Below are 23,202 nucleotides of genomic sequence, written 5' to 3' on the forward strand. Positions count from 1 at the left end.
AGGATGTGAGGAGCCCTACAACCCGTGACGTTACGCGCACATCGTCTGCTACTTCCGATACAGGCAAGGCTTTTTTATTAGCGACCAAAAGTTGCGAACTTTATCGTGGATGTTCTCTACTAAATCCTTTCAGCAAAAATATGGCAATATCGCGAAATGATCAAGTATGACACATAGAATGGACCTGCTATCCCCGTTTAAATAAGAAAATCTCATTTCAGTAGGCCTTAAAGAAACAATTCAAAAGTATTTACAAAGCAGGAATAAAAAGAGGAATCCTGATATACATTTTGAACCTTATTAGAATGTTAAAATCTTATTTGTCTCATTATGTAACTATTTATAAAAACTGCAGTACCATCCTAACCTGACTCTTGCCAGATCCTTGTAGTTCGCTGAGCTCCACACAAGGATCTGGGCTCAAGGGTAATGCAAACTCCTTCAAGATAGCAAAAAATAATGAACCAATCAGGATCGCCGAGCGGGATTTGATGGATGTGACGAAGCGCCGAAGTGACTTTTTGATTCAAACAACAATGGCGGCACGGAGCGAGGAGTCCTGTGCTGACATTGATTCTGCATATTTTCTTTGCCCAAACGATATCGATCGTCTACTGACATTGCTGCGTTGTTTCGGTATAAGTTTTCAAACTTTTCGCTCTGTCGTTATGCGATATGTCGGCTGTTCGGTTTTGGATTTCCCAGCGTCGCTTTCATCAGCGTCTCGGGTGGATTTGGATGTGAGTGGTTGAAGTAGCACGTCATTCAAGATAACGGACAAGTGGTTTATCCAATCACGTACAATGATTGTTTTTACAAGGCCCCGCCTTCTGAAATACATCTCCTATTGAGATGTCCCAGATCCTTGTGTGGAGCTCAGCGAACTACAAGGATCTGGCGAGAGTCAGGTTACCTTGATCCAGCCGCACACAAAGAAGGCTTTTCCAAGTTTCACTCTGTTTTGTCGTGTAAAACGGCATCTGGAGTACAATAGTTCAACGTCAGTGGTCTAGTGGTTAGTGTTCGCCCTGAGATCGGTAGGTTGTGAGTTCAAACATGCCCTTTCCCAACTACTTTGGCACGTGTTGCAGCCGTTAAATTCTAAGTTAATTATTATTTGCAAAAAAAAAATAAAGTTTATGAGTTTGAAGATCAAATATCTTGTCTTTGTAATGCATTCAACTGAATATGGGTTGAAAATTATTTGCAAATCATTGTATTCCGTTTATATTTACATCTAACACAATTCCCAACTCATATGGAAACAGGGTTTGTATGTGTTTTATAGACACATAATCACTATGTGGGGTGACAATGATTAATGTGTAGTAAATATTTCCCTTTTTTTCTCTGGGTTTTTGTTCGCATTTCTCTTTCTCACTTCCAAAATCAGTAGAGAGGTGGTGCCCATTACGTCGATCGCGAGCTACCAGTCGACCGCGGGGGGGGTGGGGGGGGCTCGGAAAACTGGCGCGCACAAGTGATCCCTCACATGTGCGCGCCAGCTTTCCGAGACTCTTATTTTGTTAGCGCAGGCAGCTGAAGCAGGGCTTTTATTGTGAAGATAGGAAATGTGCAGTCGGCCTTTAGAGTTTTGACGGAAGGGACGGCGCGAGAGTCTGTTGAAATAAAAAGTGTTTCTCGCCTTCCTCTCTGTCATTTTTTCATAATAATGAACTGGTAGCAGCCAGCGTCATCTCACAAGACCCTCGGGTGCCGTGAATGTCAATCAAGCAAGCTACGGAATTTGCCGCCAATGTTTTTCTTGTAAAGTGTATGGAAGCTGGATGAATTAGATGCCAAAAACCAACCACTTTCATGTGGTATTGTACAGAAAGGACAACTTTTTTCTCCTTCATTTGAAAATGTGGGCGTTATCATCATTACTGTCTGATTCCAATCAATGCAAGTCATCAGAATCAGGTAATACACCAACTTATATTCTTGTCTTCGTGAAAGAAAGACATCTATATGTGTTACACATGCTTGTATTATCATTAAACACATTTAACTTGTTTACAAAAATGTCTCTTTCATAAATAAATAAATATAAATGATATATATAAATGAGGTAGATCCCCTGGAGTTGGTCGATTGAAAAGTAGCTCGCCTGCAGAAAAAGTGTGGGCACCCCTGCAGTAGAGGATCAAATACTTAGTATTTCTTCACAGTGCAGTACAGTGATATATGTCTCCAAGTGTTGTGGACGCCTTGCACACATACTTTGCATACCTGTAGGTTTATTTTTGGTCGTCTCTATGGCAACACCAAGGTGTTGCTGCTCGCCACTATTTGTACACTAACTGGTGACTAGTGCAGAGTGTACCCCACATATTGCCTGAAGTAAACTGGGGTAGGCTCCAACTCACCCGCAACCCTTACTGAATGTGGAGAGCATACATAGTTTTTATTTTGTAAAATTGCATAAATAATGTGTATAATTTAAGCACCATATATACAATGATGGGTTTTAGTCATTATTACTGTACAGAAAAATTGCTTACAATATTATTCGATACCGTCGATCATAATATTTTATTAGAGCGTATCAAAACACGAATTGGTATGTCAGACTTAGCCCTGTCGTGGTTTAACTCTTTTCTTACTGACAGGGTGCAGTGCGTCTCCCATAACAATGTGACCTCGGACTATGTTAAGGTAACGTGTGGAGTTCCCCAGGGTTCGGTCCTTGGCCCTGCACTCTTCAGCATCTACATGCTGCCACTAGGTGACATCATACGCAAATAGGGTGTTAGCTTTCACTGCTATGCTGATGACACCCAACACTACATGCCCCTGAAGCTGACCAACACGCCGGATTGTAGTCAGCTGGAGGCGTGAAGTTTGATCACTGGCTTCCTGTGCACTTAAGATGTGACTTTAAGGTTTTACTACTTACGTATAAAATACTACACGGTCTAGCTCCATCCTATCTTGCCGATTGTATTGTACCATATGTCCCGGCAAGAAATCTGCGTTCAAAAGACTCCGGCTTATTAGTGATTCCCAAAGCCCAAAAAAAGTCTGCGGGCTATAGAGCGTTTTCATTTCGGGCTCCAGTACTCTGGAATGCCCTCCCGGTAACAGTTCGAGATGCCACCTCAGTAGAAGCACCTTAAAACTCATTTGTATACTCTAGCCTTTAAATAGACCCCCTTTTTAGACCAGTTGATCTGCCGTTTCTTTTCTTTTTCTCCTATGTCCCACTCTCCCTTGTGGAGGGGGTCCGGTCCGGTGGCCATGGATGAAGTACTGGCTGTCCAGTGTCGGGACCCAGGATGGACCGCTCGCCTGTGTATCGGTTGGGAACATCTCTGTGCTGCTGATCCGCCTCCGCTTGGGATGGTTTCCTGCTGGCTCCACTATGGACGGGACTCTCGCTGCTGTGTTGTATCCGCTTTGGACTGGCCTCTCCCGGCTGTGTTGGATCCACTATGGATTGAACTTTCACAGTATCATGTTAGACCCGCTCGACATCCATTGCTTTCAGTCCCCTAGAGGTGGGGGGGGGGGGGGGGGTTGCCCACATATGTGGTCCTTGCCAAGGTTCTCATAGTCATCATTGTCACCGACGTCCCACTGGGTGTGAGTTTTCCTTGCCCTTATGTGGGCCTACCGAGGATGTCGTAGTGGTTCGTGTTGTGGTTTGTGCAGCCCTTTGAGACACTAGTGATTTAGGGCTATATAAGTAAACATTGATGTTTCACTATCTCCAGTGAATTTACGTTCCAAGTATTTTTACATTGTGAACATTTTCTCACAGTATTTGTATTACTTGAATGTTTAACAACAAAACAACAACAGAAGGTGTATTCCTGCATTTCTCCTGTGCTTGTTAGTTAACTGTCATTAATTTTGCCATATTGGATGTTTTGAAGTTAGCCAATATTAAAAGAACTGCTAAAAACCTACCTTGAGGATTAGACTGGGTACCAGGATGGCCTTTGCCCATCTCTGGGTCAGCACCTGCACATAAAACCAGTTTTACGACCTCAGCACCAACATAAACTATACTATGTAAGAAAGGGTCCAGAATTACCTCCTTGAATCTTGAAGCACAGTTTTTTCTTCTGGTAAGCAAAGTAACTTGATGCTGCTCCCAGAATAGCCACTCCAATGGCGCTTGCAATTCCTGCAATTGTCCCGGATCCAGCCTCTTCAAAACAAATCAAAATACATCAGAAGGATTTTGCTTGATGGACCTTGAAGTGAAGCAGTCTAAATTTTTACTTATTGATTTATTCACAGCAGCAGATCGACTGTGTATATGATGTACAGGTCGAAAGTTTGGACACACCTTCTCAATTAATGCGTTTTCTTGATTTAGGGACGGCGTGGCGCAGTGGGAGAGTGGCCGTGCGCAACCCGAGGGTCCCTGGTTCAATCCCCACCTAGTACCAACCTCGTTGTGTCCTGAGCAAGACACTTCACCCTTGCTCCTGATGGGTGCTGGTTGGCGCCTTGCATGGCAGCTCCCTCCATCAGTGTGTGAATGTGTGTGTGAATTGGTAAATGTGGAAGTAGTGTCAAAGCGCTTTGAGTACCTTGAAGGTAGAAAAGCGCCATACAAGTACAACCCATTTATTTTCATGACTATTTACATTGCAGATTGTTACTGAAGGCATCACAACTATGAATGAACACATGCGGAGTTATGTCCATCCGTCCATCCATTTTCTACCGCTTGTCCCTTTTGTGGTCGCTGGAGCCTATCTCAAGTGCATGTCTTTGGAAGTGGGAGGAAGCCGGAGTACCCGGAGGGAACCCACGCAGTCACGGGGAGAACATGCAAACTCCACAAAGAAAGATCCCGAGCCCGGGATTGAACCCTGGACTACTCAGGACCTTCCTTATTGTGAGGCAGATGCACTAAGCCCTCTTCCACCGTGCTGCCCTGGAGTTATGTACTTAACACAAAAAGGGGAAATAACTGAAAACATGCTTTATAATTCTAGTTTCTTCAAAATGGCCACCCTTTGCTCTAATTACTGCTTTGCACACTCTTGGCATAATTCTCCCGATGAGCTTTAAAGGGGAACATTATCACAATTTCAAAAGGGTTAAAAACAATAAAAATCAGTTCCCAGTGGCTTGTATTTTTTGAAGTTTTTTTCAAAATTTTAACGGGCTCGGAATATCGCTAAATAAAGCTTTAAAGTGCCTTCTTTTCGCTATTTGCGATGCGACTATCCATTTCCCTGTGACGTCACACAGTGCTGCCAATGTAAACAAACAATGGGAATACCACAGCAAGATATAGTGACATTAGCTCGGATTCATTCGGATTTCAGCGACTTAAGCGATTCAACAGATTACGCATGTATAGAAACGGATGGTTGGAGTATGAAAGTATTGAAGAAGAAACTGAAGCTATTGAGCGAATAGCTATTGACGCTATTCATAGCCATAGCATGGCCGAATAGCTGCGTTAGCATCGCCGGTAAAATGTGCGGACCAAACGATCAGGACTTTCGCATCTTTTGACACTGGAGCAACTTAAATCCGTCGATTGGTAAGTGTTTTTTTCGCATTAAATGTGGGTGGAAGGAAACGTAATATAGTTGCAAATGCATCTGCAGGTTATCCATACATCTCTGTGCCATGTCTGCTTTAGCACCGCCGGTAAATAGCATGTTAGCATCGATTAGCGTAGCATGTTAGCATCGATTAGCTGACAGTCAACATCAACAAAACTCACCTTTGTGATTTCGTTGACTATCGTTGCAAATGCATCCGCAGGTTATCCATACATCTCTGTGCCATGTCTGCCTTAGCATCGCCGGTAAAATGTGGAGACACTTTGGTACATTCAATGGGGGTCTGGCGGCAGACACTTCCGCATCTTGGGGCCAGTGGTGCAACTTGAATCCCTCCCTGTTAGTGTTGTTACACCCTCCGACAACACACCGTCGAGGCATGATGTCTCCAAGGTTCCAAAAAATATTCAAAAAAACGGAAAATAACAGAGCTGAGACCCGGTGTTTGTAATGTGTTGAAAATTAAAATGGCGGGTGTGTTACCTCGGTGATGTCACATTCTGACGTCATCGCCTCCAGCGCGATAAACAGAAAGGCGTTTAATTCGCCAAAATTCACCCATTTAGAGTTCGGAAATCGGTAAAAAAAATATATGGTCTTTTTTCTGCAACATCAAGGTATATATTGACGCTTACATAGGTCTGGTGATAATGTTCCCCTTAAAGCACACCTGTGAAGTGAAATCCATTCCAAGTGACGCTCATTGAGAGAATGCCAAGAGTGTGCAAAAAATTAATTAGAGCAAAGGGTGGCTATGTTGAAAAGACTAGAACATAAAATATGTTTTCAGTTATTTCACCTTTTTTTGTTAAGTACATAACTCCACATGTGCTCATTCATAGTTTTGATGCCTTCAGTGACAATCTGCAATGTAAATAGTCATGAAAAACAAGAAAACACATTAATTGAGAAGCTGTGTCCAAACTTTTGGCTTGTACTGTATATGTATGCATGATAAAAATTACTCTTAAGAAAAATAAAAAAGAATGTACATAAATGCAATTTTATAATCAGCAGGGTATCTGCAGGTTTCAGCAAGTCAAATTTAAGACTTTTTAAGACCTTTTTAATGCCACCTTGAATTAAATTTAAGATCGAAAAAAATAATAAATCTATAAATATAAGCGATGGTTGGGGATCCCACTGTACTACAACCTCAATGACAATCAGTCAAGTTTACTTTTTGTATGTTTATTAACAAACAAATTAAAAAGCACCAATCAAAAATCTTGAGAGATCCAAAAACTTTGACATTCAAAACAAACAAACCAACAGCAACGCCAGTAAAAACATAATAAACGAGGTGAGGGTAAAGTTAAATAACATTTCATTAAAACATACTAATCCGTGTCTCGTAATATATACTGTTTTATCCTTTCCGCAGGAAAATGTATTAGCAACCTGAGAATCAGGAATCACACGAAAAAGATGGCCAATCCCGTCATTTGAGGTGTAGGATTGATGTTTCACCACAGTGTGCAAGATCCATAACATCTCGGATTTTAATGTTGCTGTCCCGTCGAAGATTAGTGTCAGGCCAGTGCTGCTAGCGGCAACTGTTGCTAGCTGGGCGGGCGTTGGCGCTGGACCCACGCCGAACTGAGAGATGCCCGGTGTTTATTTTTGGCTCTCTGCCACGGTTTTATGCGTACCGTACTGCATGTGCGATTCGACCGCTCTAATTCCCATGGTGCCAAGTTTGAAATCCCTCTTACAAAGTATGCACCTGGCCTCCTCGGGATTGGCAACAGGCTTAAGCCAGCTTTTAAACCGACTGTCTTCCAGCCATGCTGACTGAAAGGCGGGACGTGAGGAAGAAAGGAAGGAGTCTGCGCGCAACCCGACTACACTCGCGACTGACACTGAAATCACTCACTTTAACTCAAAGACGTGCCGTAACTTTTACTCAAAGACGTGCCCCGAAAAAAAAAAAAACTGGCCCGACAATTTAAGACCATTGAGTACTGAATTTAAGACCATCTTAGGAATTTCTAATAAATGTAATACTTTTTAAGGCCTTAATTTTAGATACATGAATTTAAGACTTTTTAAGGATCCGCGGATACCCTGATCGGAATGTTATCCGGGAACATTTTTAAACATTTAAAAATTGAATGATTAATCTAAATGTGTTCACGATTAATGCGATCATTTTTGTGATTAATCACGAGCGAACTTGTTCACTTTGACAGCTCTAATAAAAAAATGTATCTGTGAAAATAATTCAATAGGAGTATGATGGACTTGGAGAAGGCATTCGACCGTGTCCCTCGGGAAGTCCTGTGGGGAGTGCTCAGAGAGTATGGGGTATCGGACTGTCTGATTGTGGCGGTCCGTTCCCTGTACGATCAGTGCCAGAGCTTGGTCCGCATTGCCGGCAGTAAGTCGAACACATTTCCAGTGAGGGTTGGACTCCGCCAAGGCTGTCCTTTGTCACCGATTCTGTTCATAACTTTTATGGACAGAATTTCTAGGCGCAGTCAAGGCGTTGAGGGGTTCCGGTTTGGTAACCGCAGGATTAGGTCTCTGCTTTTTGCAGATGATGTGGTCCTGATGGCTTCATCTGACCAGGATCTTCAGCTCTCGCTGGATCGGTTCGCAGCCGAGTGTGAAGCGACCGGAATGAGAATCAGCACCTCCAAGTCCGAGTCCATGGTTCTCGCCCGGAAAAGGGTGGAGTGCCATCTCCGGGTTGGGGAGGAGACCCTGCCCCAAGTGGAGGAGTTCAAGTACCTAGGAGTCTTGTTCACGAGTGGGGGAAGAGTGGATCGTGAGATCGACAGGCGGATCGGTGCGGCGTCTTCAGTAATGCAAACGTTGTACCGATCCGTTGTGGGGAAGAAGGATCCAAGCCGGAAGGCAAAGCTCTCAATTTACCGGTCGATCTACGTTCCCATCCTCACCTATGGTCATGAGCTTTGGGTCATGACCGAAAGGATAAGATCACGGGTACAAGCGGCCGAAATTTGTTTCCTCCGCCGTGTGGCGGGGCTCTCCCTTAGAGATAGGGAGAGAAGCTCTGTCATCCGGGAGGAACTCAAAGTAAAGCCGCTGCTTCTCCACATCGAGAGGAGCCAGGTGAGGTGGCTCGGGCATCTGGTCAGGATGCCACCCAAACGCCTCCCTAGGGAGGTGTTTAGGGCACGTCCAGTCGGTAGGAGGCCACGGGGAAGACCCAGGACACGTTGGGAAGACTATGTCTCCCGGCTGGCCTGAGAACGCCTCGGGATCCCCCGGGAAGAGCTAGACGAAGTGGCTGGGGAGAGGGAAGTCTGGGCTTCCCTGCTTAGGCTGCTGCCCCCGCGACCCGACCTCGGATAAGCGGAAGATGATGGATGGATGGATGTGAAAATAATTCAATAGGAGTATGATGTGTGTCAAAAGAGTTCCTTGACGAGCCCTTGAGTTTGGGAAAACGTAAACAAAATCACACAGTCAGGTCAGGTTGCTCCAGCTCCGTGATGTTCTCTCCACCAGGAACTGTCGAGAGGTCAGACGTTGGCGCTTTGAAAGTAAGTGGCCTCGAAGAGTCTAATTCTGCACGAACTGAGGTATTAGTGGGGGTGTACATGTATATATGTACTGTGTGTAGCATATTTTGGAGTATCATTTTAATTGTGTGCACATTAGAAAACAAGTCTAAAGTAAATTCAGACTTCTGCACCAAAATGCTTGTTTTAATTTTTTGCTTTTTTTTTTAATATTTTTTTTTTTTACAAATTGTTTCACCCTGGAGAAAAAAAGTGATAAATAAAAACAATCAAAAAAATATATCCTTAAAAGCCCCAAAGTAATATGACATGGACAGTATCCCCATGATGAGTTAATGCAGATGATGTCACCATACAATGTTTTATCATGCAGCTAAATGTGGACATCACACTTACTTTTCTACTCTAACACACAGAGCTCTGATAATCTTGAATGAATCAGAATCATGGCGAAAAAATTTGTAACTAAATATCAACCATTTTTGGTTGATATTTACATCAAGTACTGCGAATAATAAAAAAAAACGGTGACCTATATTCTGCACACAAAACAAATAGCAACAGACTATGAATACACTACCCAAACAATTCCCACAACATCTTTAGGATGTTCATTAAAAAACTACAGTAGTGAAAGCCAAAAACATGAAAAGGAGACAGGAGAGAAGAACAAATGGTCCAACGAGAACTGTGACCAGGAAACCCAAGTAGTTTTAACTGCAATCGTTGGAAATGCTGAAGTTTTTTGGGTGACATTGACAAATGTTGCAGGGATTTGTGGTCCTTTCCTAAGAAGGGACAACTTTGTAACTAATGTGTCTGACATCAACAAGGACCTGGCCATTTCCTGGGCCAAGCCTTCAGTCTGAGTTGAGAAAGCCCCGTAAATAAAACAAGACAATAAGTCCATTTGAATTGGACTTTCTTTGAATACCCATAATAAAGTCCCCTGGTAAAAGATACAAAGCTGAGAGATATCTCAATGTCAATCCTCTTCAAGAATTAGTCCAATCAGACCAAAGTTTGCACCAGTTCCAAGATCTTCTCTAACATCTGTTTAGTATTGGACAGCCACATAAAGAATTCCTCCGGCATGTTAGAAATTAGCATCTTCAGGATTTGGCGCCACGGAAGATCTGGGTCTGCAACAACACAAAATTGAACCATAGTTTTAGCCACATAGACCGGACCAGACCGACACCACACCAGGGTGAAAAGTCACACTAGCAAAGTAAAAGACAATCAAAGTAAAAACGCTCGTGAAATTGAATAATTGGTGGAGCTGCCACAGTTGAAACAAAAAGGAAAGTATTGTTTCACTGCACTAGGTCGGAATTAGGAATTGGAACCAAAACCCAATTCCATTATGGCACCGGGGCCGCCTTAAACCATAGTTCCAGTAAGTGAATGCAGACTCATGCACCTGAAACAAGTGCTTGATGATGATGTTAAACAAGTAACATCTTGTAAGTAATGTAGCGTCCCAACAGGAGTCCAACGCTCTGTTTAAACTTGATTTCTGACCTGAACACTTTAACACAGTGGTTCCCAAAGTGGGCGGTGGAAAGATCTGGGGGGGCGGTGAGGAAGAAGGGGGCGGTAGGGGGGCGGCAGTCCGAAGTCGAAGTCAGAAGTTCGAACGTTTGTTTGACGATTTGTACACAACACGTGCAGCAGGACGAGTCAGTGGACGACGCATCAGGGTCCGGTTACCACACGCCGCTCTGGCCCAGTCAGATCCGACAGCATAGACTACAAAAGCAAAAGCTCAGGTTTGTAATTTCAAGCTTGTAATGTTCAGAATTTCCATCCATCCATCATCTTCCGCTTATCTGAAGATAGCAGCAGCAGCCTAAGCAGGAAAGCCCAGACTTCCCTCTCCCCAGCCACTTCGTCTAGCTCTTCCCGGGGGATCCCGAGGCGTTCCCAGGCCAGCCGGGAGACATAGTCTTCCCAACGTGTCCTGGGTCTTCCCCGTGGCCTCCTACCAGCTGGACGTGCCCTAAACACCTCCCTAGGGAGGCGTTCGGGTGGCATCCTGACCAGATGCCCGAACCACCTCATCTGGCTCCTCTCGATGTGGAGGAGCAGCGGCTTTACGTTGAGCTCCTCCCGGATGGCAGAGCTTCTCACCCTATCTCTAAGGGAGAGCCCCGCCACACGGCGGAGGAAACTCATTTCGGCCGCTTGTACCCGTGATCTTATCCTTTCGGTCATGACCCAAAGCTCATGACCATAGGTGAGGATGGGAACGTAGATCGACCGGTAAATTGAGAGCTTTGCCTTCCGGCTCAGCTCCTTCTTCACCACAACGGATCGATACAACGTCCACATTACTGAAGACGCCGCACCGATCCGCCTGTTCAGAATTTTATCTTATAATAAAAACCGCATTCTGGCGGTCAACATCATCTTGAGTTCAAGTCAACATGAAATTGGGGACTCGCCAGAACGCGCCGTGTTGTGTTGTGTTGAGCTGGTTAGGGTGGTGCATTCACTGATATATATTGTTACGAATGTATATGACTTTGTACCTGTGTGTGCATGTGTGTGTGTTCGCGCGTGTGTCATTGTGTGGGTGGCAAGGGTGGCGTGCCTTAGATCACGTCCGCCACCATTTTCTGTGAGTAAATGGAAGAAAATGAATACGTGAGAGGGTAAATTGCTTTTCATACCTTCAATTTTGTAATTTTTGTCTTTAAGTAGGCCTATTTATGAAATGCGATAAAATGCTGTATTTTACATGGTTTTATTTTTTTGTTCCAGAATAAAGTTTCCGTATGCGTCTGGGGGGGGAGCCAAGGGGGGCGCCAGCCTGCAAAAGTTTGGGAACCATCGCTTTAACAGCAGCCCTCATAAAGACGTTAGTGCCGCAGCCTTGGTCTAGTCCAGCGTTTCTCAAAGTGTGGGTGGGGAAGAGACACATGACAGGTGGGGGCGTGAGGAACGGGAGGAAATTTCACTGTAAATTTTGTTTTTAAATTATATTCTTAGATTTTTTTTTTTTTTTTTACTATGCTTTCATTTTCTATACACACTGTAAATCACTTTGTGATTCGGTCTGTGAAATCCGTTATCCAATCCAATCCAATCCAATCCACTTTATTTATATAGCACATTTAAACAACAATAACGTTTCCAAAGTGCTGCACAGCCATGTTAAAAACAATATTATGCTCCACCAATGACTGAATAAAACAAAAAATGAATACAAATAAAACCAATAAAAACAATATAAAAACAAATATGATTAAAAACTATTTTAAAGGGTAAAATCAATTAAAACAGTAAAATAAAAATAAAAGTGTATAAAAAACACAGAGGACAACAGACAACAGAGGACCACATAACTCACGTAGTGTTAAAAGCCAAAGAATAGAAGTGGGTCTTAAGACGAGACTTAAAACACTCCACTGTGGAAGCAGTTTGAACATGGAGGGGCAGAGTGTTCCAGAGCTTAGGGCCGACCAAAGAGAAGGCCCTGTCTCCCCTGGTCTTAAGTCTGGTCTTGGGCACCACGAGCTGGAGCTGGCTTTCGGACCTCAGAGCGCGCGCAGGGATGTAAATTTGGATGAGGTCCGAGATATATTGAGGTGCCAGTCCATGTAGAGATTTAAAAACAAACAGCAATGTTTTAAAATCAATTCTAAAATGAACAGGGAGCCAAGTGCAAACTCTGAAGAATTGGGGTTATATGCTGGCGTTTCCTGGCCCCTGTTAAAAGTCGTGCTGCCGCGTTCTGGACTAACTGCAACCGGGAGAGAGCTTTTTGGCTAATGCCAGCATAAAGTGCATTGCAGTAGTCCAGGCGACTTGAAATAAAAGCAAGCACGACTTGTTCAAAAAGGTTAAAAGATAAAAACGGTTTAACCTTTACTAAAAGACGAAGGTGATAAAAACCCGATTTTAAAACATCATTGACTTGTTTGTCGAGTTTAAAATCGCTGTCTATCGCTGTCTATAGTTATGTAAATAAATGTGAATTACTTATTTTTCCTCTTGGCTTTAAATTTCTAGGTAGGAGCGAAAGTTTGACAGACATAGCAACAGTAACTAATGTGGGCGGGGCTAAGCGGAACAATCTTTCATGCGGATGGGTAGCAGGCTAATGTGTGGACTACAATTACACAAAATGGTCGTCAATTCAGAGCCAGCGCCTGCAGAAAAACAAAAATCTGACGGGCTTAATCAACCAAAAAGCCAACCGAAAAGAAAATATGAAGGGTTTTCTTGCTCTTGGATTCACGGCAACGGTTGTGGGGGCCGAGGAGAGACCCCTGTGTGTTCTGTGTCTAAAACCGCTTGCAGCAGACAGCATGAGACCCAACAAATTAAAGAGACACCTCGAGACCACACACCCCAATCACGTCAATAAGCCACTTGATTTCTTTCAAAGAAAATTGGCAGAATAGTTACTCTATTTATTATTGAACTTGATGCAAGTTATACCACAGCTGCAGTTATTTTATTTTTTATTGAACCTGATGTTATTTTATGTTATTGAGTTTGAATGTTACTTGACGTTCAATAAATATGAAAATGTTAAACTTGGCATTAGCGTTCTGTTGGGGCGATGGGTGCAGGTGGGGCTTGAAAACTCCCCCTTGTCCAAAGTGGGGGATGACAAAAACAGTTTGAGAACCACTGGTCTAGTCAGTAGCCACATCAACACCACATCACATCCACATTCTGCACAAATAGTGAGTGAGGTAGCATTCAAGAACAAGGAGAATTAAGAGCATCAAACATTACATTTCCAGAAAGTCGGTTTTTTGCATGTTTTAAATGTTTTGAATTGCTGTAATAGTAATGACAATTTGTTGTAGATTCCATTTATTAGTTTTGAATAAATTACTCATAGGGATAGTTATCGGTCACATTTGAACCAAAACGGCCCCACTACTCCAGTACCTGGTAGTCGATACCAGTGCTCATCCATCCATCCATTTTCTACCGCTTATTCACTTTGGGATCGCGGGGGGCGATGGTGCCTATCTCAGCTACAATCGGGCGGAAGGCGGTGTACACCCTGGACAAGTCGCCATCTCATCGCAGGGATAGACAGTGCTCAGTGTGTTAATAAATATTAATTGTTTTTGACAATAAAATACACTTTTTTTTGGCAATCTTTACAAATGATCTGATTATGGTCATTTCTGTCCAGTTGTTAAATCTTACTTTAATACAGGGGTCACCAACATGGTGTCAGTGATCAGGTCAATGCATATGCTTTTAAAATGTTGCTTCAAAATAAACATACAAATAATTTTAAACAATACCTTTATTGGGGTTTAAGCCAATACATAAGTACATTAGAGTAAAACAATAAAAAAAAAAAGTTTGACATTCTGATAATAAAATTGTATTTGTGTCAAAATGTGTGGTCTTTTTTGGGTAGATCTAAATCAGGGGTCACCGTCGCAGTGCCCGCGGGCCCCAGGTCGCCCATAAGGACCAGATGAGTCGCCCGCTGGCCTGTTCTAAAAATAGCTCAAAAAGCAGCACTTACCAGTGAGCTGCCTTTATTTTTAAAATTGTATTCATTTACTAACAAGCTGGTCTCGCTTTGCTTGACATTTTTTATTCTAAGAGAGACAAAAGTCAAATAGAATTTGAAAACCCAAGAACATTTTTTAAAGACTTGGTCTTCACTTGTTTAAATAAATTCATTTATTTTTTTACTTTGCTTCTTATAACTTTCAGAAAGACAATTTTAGAGAAAAAATTACAGCCTTAAAAATGATTTTAGGATTTTTAAACTCATACACCTTTTTACCTTTTAAATTCCTTCCTCTTCTTTCCTGGCAATTTAAATCAATGTTCAAGTATTTTTTTATTTTTTTATGGTAAAGAATAATAAATACATTTTAATTTGATTCTTCATTTTAGCTTCTGTTTTTTCGACGAAGAATATTTGTGAAGTATTTCTTCAAACTTATTATGATTAAAATAAAATAAAAATATTCTGGCAAATCTAGAAAATCTGTAGAATCAAATTTAAATCTTACTTCAAAGTCTTTTGAATTTCATTTAAAATTTTTGTTCTGGAAAATCTAGAAGAAATAATGCTTGAAATAAAGCTTGGTCCAATGTGTTATATATTCTAACAAAGTGCAGATTGGATTTTAACCTATTTAAAACATGTCATCAAAATTCCAAAATTAATGTTAATCAGGAAAAATTATTAATGATGTTCCATAAATTCTTATTTTAATCTTTTCAAAAAGATTTGAATTAGCTAGTTTTTCTCTTCTTTTTTTTCGGTTGAATTTTGAATTTTAAAGAGTCGAAATTGAAGATAAACTATGTTTCAAAATTTAATTTTAATTTTTTTCATGTTTTCTCCTCTTTTAAAAAGTTCAATTAAGTGTTTTTTTCATCATTTATTCCCTACCAAAAACCTTCCGTAAAAGGAAAAAATGTACGACGGAATGACAGACAGAAACACCCATTTTTTCATATATATAGATGTATTTATTAAATGTAAATTGAGCAAATTGGCTATTTCTGGCAATTTATTTAAGTGTGTATCAAACTGGTAGCCCTTCGCATTAATCAGTACCATAGGTGGGTAGAGTAGCCAGAAATTGTACTCAAGTAAGAGTACTGTTACTTTAGAGATTTATTACTCAAGTAAAAGTAAGGAGTAGTCACCCAAATATTTACTTGAGTAAAAGTAAAAAGTATGTTGTGAAAAAACTACTCAAGTACTGAGTAACTTATGAGTAACCTGATTACGGCAACAAATAATGCACAAAAACATAAAAATAGCAATGAGCAATTTTAGAGCCAGGAATATCTCTTAAGCAACTAAAACAATAATATATATTAAATAATAGTACATTAAAATAAAATAAAATAAATGGCACATTCAGCCACAATAACTTAACAGCACCATAGGCTCAGTAGGCATTCATTGATTTGATTGATTGATTGATTAAAACTTGTATTAGTAGATTGTACAGTACAGTACATATTCCGTACAATTGACCACTAAATGGTAACACCCCAATAAGTTTTTCAACGTTTATCAATTACTTAGTAAATGACCAAGTCGAGGTGATCTACCTCATATATACACACACATATCATTCATACACACACATATCATATATACACACACATATATATATATATATATATATATATATGTATATATATATATATATAAATATATTTATATATACAGTATATAATTTATATTTATTTATTTTGCCGTTTAATGAATATACATGCATGTTTAACATATAGATTCCTATATTTCATGAAGACAAGAATATAAGTTGGTGTATTACCTGATTCTGATGACTTGCATTGATTGGAATCAGACGTCCACGTTTTCAAATGGAGGAGAAAAAAAGTTTCTCTTTTCTGTCTAATACCACATGAAAGTCGTTGGTATTTGGCATCTTATTTGTCCAGCTTCCATATTCGTTTTTATACACTTTACAAGAAATACATTGGCGGAAAACTCTGTAGCTTGCTCGCTTGTTAGTGCTGGCTTTCGGAGACTCTTATTTTGTTAGCGCGGGCGCGATGGAGCGGCACTTTTATTGTGAAGACAGGAACTGTGCGATCAGTCTTTAGGCTTATGACGGGAAGTACGGTTGAAATAAAAAGTGTCTTTTTTCCTTTACACTTTTGATTGATTGATTGATTGATTGAAACTTTTATTATTAGATTGCACAGTATAGTACATATTCCGTACAATTGACCACTAAATGGTAACACCCAAATACGTTTTTCAACTTGTTTAAGTTGGGTCATGTGACCGCCTGGCTCTGTTTGATTGGTCCAACGTCACCAGTGACTGCATGTGATTGGTGAAACGCAGGCATGCGTAGATTCTACTTTGAAGCTCTGTCATTAACCAAAACAAACATTAATAGATCGATTAAAAAAAGTAGCGAGTAACGAGCTCAATGTAGATAAATGGAACGGAGTAAAAGTAGTGTTTCTTCTCTATAAATATACTCAAGTAAAAGTAAAGTATGTTGCATAAAAACTACTCGTAGAAGTACAATTTATCCCAAAAGTTACTCAAGTAAATGTAACGGAGTAAATGTAGCGCGTTACTACCCACCTCTGGTAAAGAGTAAGTGTTTTGTTTCACTATCATTGTGGTTTAGTGTAACCGGTTCTCAAGCCGAGTGGTTAAAGCAGCTATCTTCCAATCAAAGGGAAGCGAGTTCATCGGTCAGGTCCATCCATCGGTAACTTGGAAATCTCCAGTCACAGTTTTATATCATAGTTTACCGTGAACAGTTCGCAATTAAATATGTTATTGGGGCCTGAAATCTCACTTTCAGTGGGCCAAGGATAGCTAAGTAGTGGAAGCAGCTACCTCCCAATCAAAGGGTACAGTGTTCAAATCCCAGTCATGACCATCCATAACTAGGAAAGCTCCAGCCGGATGAGGTAGTATTTTATATCATAGATTACCAAGACAGGTTCGCAATTAAATATGTCATTGGGGCCCAAAATTTGTCTGTATGAAGTACAAGGGTAGCTGAGTAGTTCTAGCAGCTATCTACAAATCAAAGGGGTCTCGGTTCAAATCCCACCCAGGTCCATTGGTAACTATAAAAACTCCAGCGGCAAGAGTAAATATTTTATGTCATTGTTTACTGAGACAGATTCGCAAATAAATATGTCATTGGGGCCCGAAATCCATCCCTAAGACATCCAAGGATAGCTGAATGGTAAAACAGCTAACTCCCAATCCAAGAGTGCAAGGATCAAATCCCTGCCAGGTTCACTGGTAACTATGAAAACTCCGGCAGCAAGAGTAAATGTTTTATATTATAGCTCACTGAGACAGGTTTGCGATTAAATATGTCATTGAGGCCCGAAATCTTGTCTAAAGAAGACCTGGGATAGCTGAATGGTTAAAGCTCCTAACTCCCAATCAAAGGGCACTGGGTTCAAATCCCAGGCAAGTTGATCGGTAACTAGGAAAGCTATTGTTTTGTATCATAGTTTACTGAGACAGGTTATCAATTGAATATGTCATTGGGGCCCGAAATCTCTCCTTAAGAAGACCAAGAATAGCTGAATGGTTAAACAGCTAGCTCCCAATCAAAGGGTCCTGGGTTCAATTCCAGTCGGGTTGATCGGCTTGCCAAGCCAAAGAATGCAGGAGTGGGGACGCCGGACGATGTGGGGGTGTATCACCTCCCCCACACAAAGTAAAGTTAAGTGGTAGTTGGTTAATTAACTTATAGTTAAAAAGGTAAGTATGGGTAGTAATAATAATAATAAATAGTCTAAAGTCTAAGGGTATTTTCGGGGCTTAGCTCCTCCTGTGTGCTGAGGCTAAAGTTGGTAAGTGTACCATCGGTAATTCCTGGCTGGGATGTGTGGGAATAGGAACATGAATAATTAATCAGTTTGAGTGTTGACCAATCAGCTCTCCTCGGTCTGACCAACAATTAGTCAATTAGTTAATTAAAAAAAAAAACAATAAATACAACAAATTGGAATGATTGAAGAGAGAAAAAATTCTAATTGGATAATGAAAAACAAAAGAAAAATAAATGGGTGGACGAATCCTCCTGACTAGCTGCAATTGAATAATAAAAAATATAAATGATGAATAATTGGATGATGAAAAAGAGATAAAGCATAATTTTAATGAATGATATGCAATTAACTTTTCTTAATAGTTTTTTTAATATTATCCATCTTTCTTTTTATTCATCCAATCTTTTTTTTTCTTTTTCATTATCCAATTTAAATTTTTTCTCTCTTCAATTATTCCAATTTGTTGTACTTATTGGTACTTTTTTTTTTTATTAATTAATTGACTATTTGTTGGTCAGACCGATGAGAGCTGATTGGTCAACACTCACACTGATTAATTATTCATGTTCCTATTCCCACTCATCCCAGCCAGGAATTACCGATTGTACACTTACCAACTTTAGCCTCAGCACACAGGAGGAGCTAACCCCCGAGGTTACCCTTAGACATTTGGACTATAGACTATTTGTTATTATTATTACCCATACTTACCTTTTTAACTATAAGTTAATTAACCAGCTATCACTTAGCTTTACTTTGTGTGGGGGAGGTGATACACCCCCATATTGTCCGGCGTCCCCACCCCTGCATTCTTTGGCTTGGCAAGCCGATCAACCTGACTGGGATTGAACCCAGGACCCTTTAATTGGGAGATAGCTGTTTAACCACTCAGCTATTTTTGGTCTTCTTTTGGACAGATTTCGGGCCCCAATGACATATTCAATTGATAACCTGTCTCAGTAAACTATGATACGAAACAATAGCTTTCCTAGTTACCGATCAACTTGCCTGGGATTTGAACCCAGTGCCCTTTGATTGGGAGCTAGCAGCTTTAACCATTGAGCTATCCTTGGTCTTCTTTCAGTAAGATTTCGGGCCTCAATGACATATTTAATCGCGAACCTGTCTCAGTGAGCTATAATATAAAACATTTACACTTGCTGCTGGAGTTTTCATAGTTACCAGTGAACCTGGCAGGAATTTGATCCTTGCACTCTTTGATTGTGAGCTAGCTACTGTAACCACTCAGCTATCCTTAGTCTTCTTAGAGGAAGATTTCGGGCCCCAATGACATATTTAATTGCGCACCCGTCTCACTACTGAAAAAGAAACACTGAGTCCTTACAGAGATTTGAACCCGGTTCCCCTTGCTTGATGGTCAACAGTGTTAACCACTCAGCTGTCCTGGGTCTTATTAAGATGTGAATTCGGGTCCCTAATGACAAATGTAATCAAGGACTTCTTTCTCTCTCATTTTACCAAAACTAATGGAGAGGAAGTACTAGCAGACATTCCATGCAGTGTAGACCGACATAAATCCTACCCAGAGTTAAATTGCTCTCACTACTGATGTTTGGACAAGTGTACCCTACCTTGGCAATACATGCCACTACATTGGAGACTCGAATATGAAGTCAATCTCCCTTACGACCATGCCACTAGAGGAAAAGACATTCAGCATCCAACATTGCAGAATGGTTGGAATAGGTAGTAGCCAGGTTTGAAATTCTCCTAAGCAAAATTATTGCTATTGTGCAGGACAATGGTGCACTTTATAAAAATAACAAAAACATTTTTGTAACATTTGCCTTGTTTTATTTGGCAAGTCGAAAGGACATGGTGCCAGTATGCTGTTTTTTTTAAATAAAGTATTGTAAATGTTAGAAATGTAGTTTTTCTCTTTTATCCGATTATTAATCGATTAATCGAAGTAATAATCCACAGATTAATCGATTATCAAATTAATCGTTAGTTGCAGCCCCAATATATATATGTGTGTGTGTATATATATATATATATATATATATATATATATATATATATATATATATATATATATATATATATATGTGTGTGTGTATACAGAGGTGGGTAGAGTAGCCAGAAATTGTACTCAAGTAAGAGTACTGTTACTTTAGAGATTTATTACTCAAGTAAAAGTAAGGAGTAGTCGTCCAAATATTTACTTGAGTAAAAGTAAAAAGTATGTTGCGAAAAAACTACTCAAGTACTGAGTAACATATGAGTAACCTGATTACGGCAACAAATAATGCACAAAAACATCCATCCATCAGCTTCCGCTTATCCGAGGTCGGGTCGCGGGGGCAGCAGCCTAAGCAGGGAAGCCCAGACTTCCCTATCTCCAGCCACTTCGTCTAGCTCTTCCCGGGGGATCCCGAGGCGTTCCCAGGCCAGCCGGGAGACATAGTCTTTCCAACGTGTCCTGGGTCTTCCCCGTGGCCTCCTACCAGCTGGACGTGCCCTAAACACATCCCTAGGGAGGCGTTCAGGTGGCATCCTGACCAGATGCCCGAACCACCTCATCTGGCTCCTCTCGATGTGGAGTAGCAGCGGCTTTACGTTGAGTTCCTCCCGGATGGCAGAGCTTCTCACCCTATCTCTAAGGGAGAGCCCCGCCACCCGGCGGAGGAAACTCATTTCGGCCGGTTGCACAAAAACATAAAAATAGCAATGAGCAAATTCGGAGTTTTGAAATTTGTTGAACTATGATGTTTTTCCCATTGGTGATGTCAGCAAATATTTCCATTTATGCTAAAGATTTACCCGAAGAGCTTTGCCCGAGTGCACCATTGTATTTGGTAAGTTCCCTAATTTTCTCTATCCTCTTGTTGTGGGGCAGACTGTCTTGTACATGCACATGCATCCCCTGTTGTTGCCATTTCGACAGCATGCGTTTTCAGTTCTTACATATCTAGTTCTCCATACGCACACACCACTTTTTATGGACATTTTAGAATCTGTCCTGCAGTAAATCTGCGACAGAACCCACTTTTTTAGTGCGCCTTCGCGTGCTTATGGAGTGTGCGTAGGAATGTTCCAGACGCAAGAAATGCATGTTGCAATATGTTTTTTTTCCATACAGGTGATATGTTAATAATAAATCCCGTAAATGAAAAAACAAATGTCAATAAAAAAAATATAAAAACGTCAGCAGACACCAAAACAAATCAATTTAATTTGTTTTAATTAGCCCCCTAAGTCTGGAATTGATTGATTGATTGAGACTTTTATTAGTAGATTGCACAGTTCAGTACATATTCCGTACAATTGACCACTAAATGGTAACACCTGAATAAGTTTTTCAACTTGTTTAAGTCGGGGTCCAGGTTAATCAATTCATGGGACATTCATGGGACCTATTACCTCATGAAATGATATTGCTGAATAGACAATATGTCTAATATTTTTTGTTTTTGACATGTCATATGTTGATAAGCATGTGTAGGACGGAGCTGCAGCCATTCAAATCGCTGCCGTTGTGTCCTTGGGCAGGACAGTTCACCCTTGCCCCCGGTGCCGCTAACACTGGTGAATGAATAATGAATGAACTATAGGTGGTCGGAGGGGCCGTAGGCGCAAACTGGCAGCCTCGCTTCCGTCAGTCTACCCCAGGGCAGCTGTGGCTACAAATTTAGCTTACCACCACCAGGTGTGAATATATGATGGGTTCCCATTTCTCTGTGAGCGCTTTGCGTATCTAATAATAGAAAAGCGTGATTTTAAAATCTAATCCATTTATTATTATCTTAGCAGGGGCCCCTTTCATATTCAAGGTATTAATATTATATAAATACTGGAATGAGGTGGCGACTTGTCCGGGGTGTACCCTGCCTTTTGCGCGATTGTAGCTGAGATAGGCACCAGTGCCCCCCCCCAACCCCAAAGGGAATAAGCGGTAGAAAATGTATGGATTAAATATTTGTCAATTTTCATACGGTTTACATTATTGTAACCATAACAACCTGTGATACTAAAACATAACATTTAATTTTGGGGGGAAACAATTCTTACCAATGCAATATTATTTCCAGTGTGCTTGTTTCAACAGTACGGCATATTTTGCAACCATGCGCATTCCTGTTGTGTTCGTTTTTAAGCCTTCTACAATAATGGCATAGCCAAGTACTTTGCCGCTACTAGCTTAGGCTTGCAGCCCAAAGGGCCGTGGTGTGTTCGATGCTTCTCATTATACATATCATATACTGCGTCATGGGTGTAGCCTAAAATATGGGCAACTTGTCTAAATGAATTTAATGTTATCTAACTCTGTACTACAAGCCAGAAAAGTGCAGAAGACATAAAGGGAATGTAGAGAATGTGCAGGGGACGTACCTTGTGCCTGCCTTGCCCATGTACACAGTCCATTAAGTTTCTCTACAATTTTTACGTTTATTACAAAAGCAAAAGTTTCCATATAGCGTCCATTTACGTTACAGGTAAAAAATATAAAAATAAAATACTAAAAAAATATTTTTTCTTTTTAAGATTTTGCGATGCAGTAAGTAACTTCACCTTCCACATTATATTTGTCCTTCCATTTCCTACAATAATGTTCCACAAAACATTGACTACATTATTTGTTTTGAAATTTTGAGTTTGAGGTTTGAGCAAGAAACGTCCGGAGATACAGTTGTGATCAAAATGATTCAACCCCCACACAATTTTGGTGTTTTAGCAAGTTGGACATTTATTCCGTATTTTGTTTATAGTCATATCAAATAAAGATGCATTAAATAGACAATTGCAACTTGAATTACAACATTATATTTTGTAACATAACAAACAGTGTCATTTCTTTTAATATCTCATTGACAAAATTATTCAACCCCTTGAAGATCATAACTCTTAAG

At 40.7% G+C, this 23,202-nt stretch overlaps 1 protein-coding gene across 6 annotated transcripts in view; it reads right to left on the minus strand.

Annotated features, from left to right (window-relative positions):
• cd99 (CD99 molecule) overlaps positions 1-23,202 on the minus strand; it is a 60,482-nt gene that overhangs the window by 3,234 nt on the left and 34,046 nt on the right. For 4 of the 6 annotated variants that reach the window (XM_061904709.1, XM_061904707.1, XM_061904708.1 and 1 more), the window contains 2 exons: positions 4,040-4,156; positions 3,913-3,966 (listed from right to left, as the gene is read on the minus strand). In XM_061904709.1, coding sequence (XP_061760693.1) covers positions 3,913-3,966; positions 4,040-4,156 — 171 coding nt within the window. Of the gene's footprint in view, positions 1-3,912; positions 3,967-4,039; positions 4,157-6,712; positions 10,171-23,202 lie in introns of those variants that run through there. The other 2 variants (XM_061904711.1, XM_061904710.1) reach the window with 1 other exon arrangement.

This window comes from Nerophis ophidion, linkage group LG06 (genome assembly GCF_033978795.1).
Source record: "Nerophis ophidion isolate RoL-2023_Sa linkage group LG06, RoL_Noph_v1.0, whole genome shotgun sequence".
Taxonomy (NCBI): domain Eukaryota; kingdom Metazoa; phylum Chordata; class Actinopteri; order Syngnathiformes; family Syngnathidae; genus Nerophis; species Nerophis ophidion.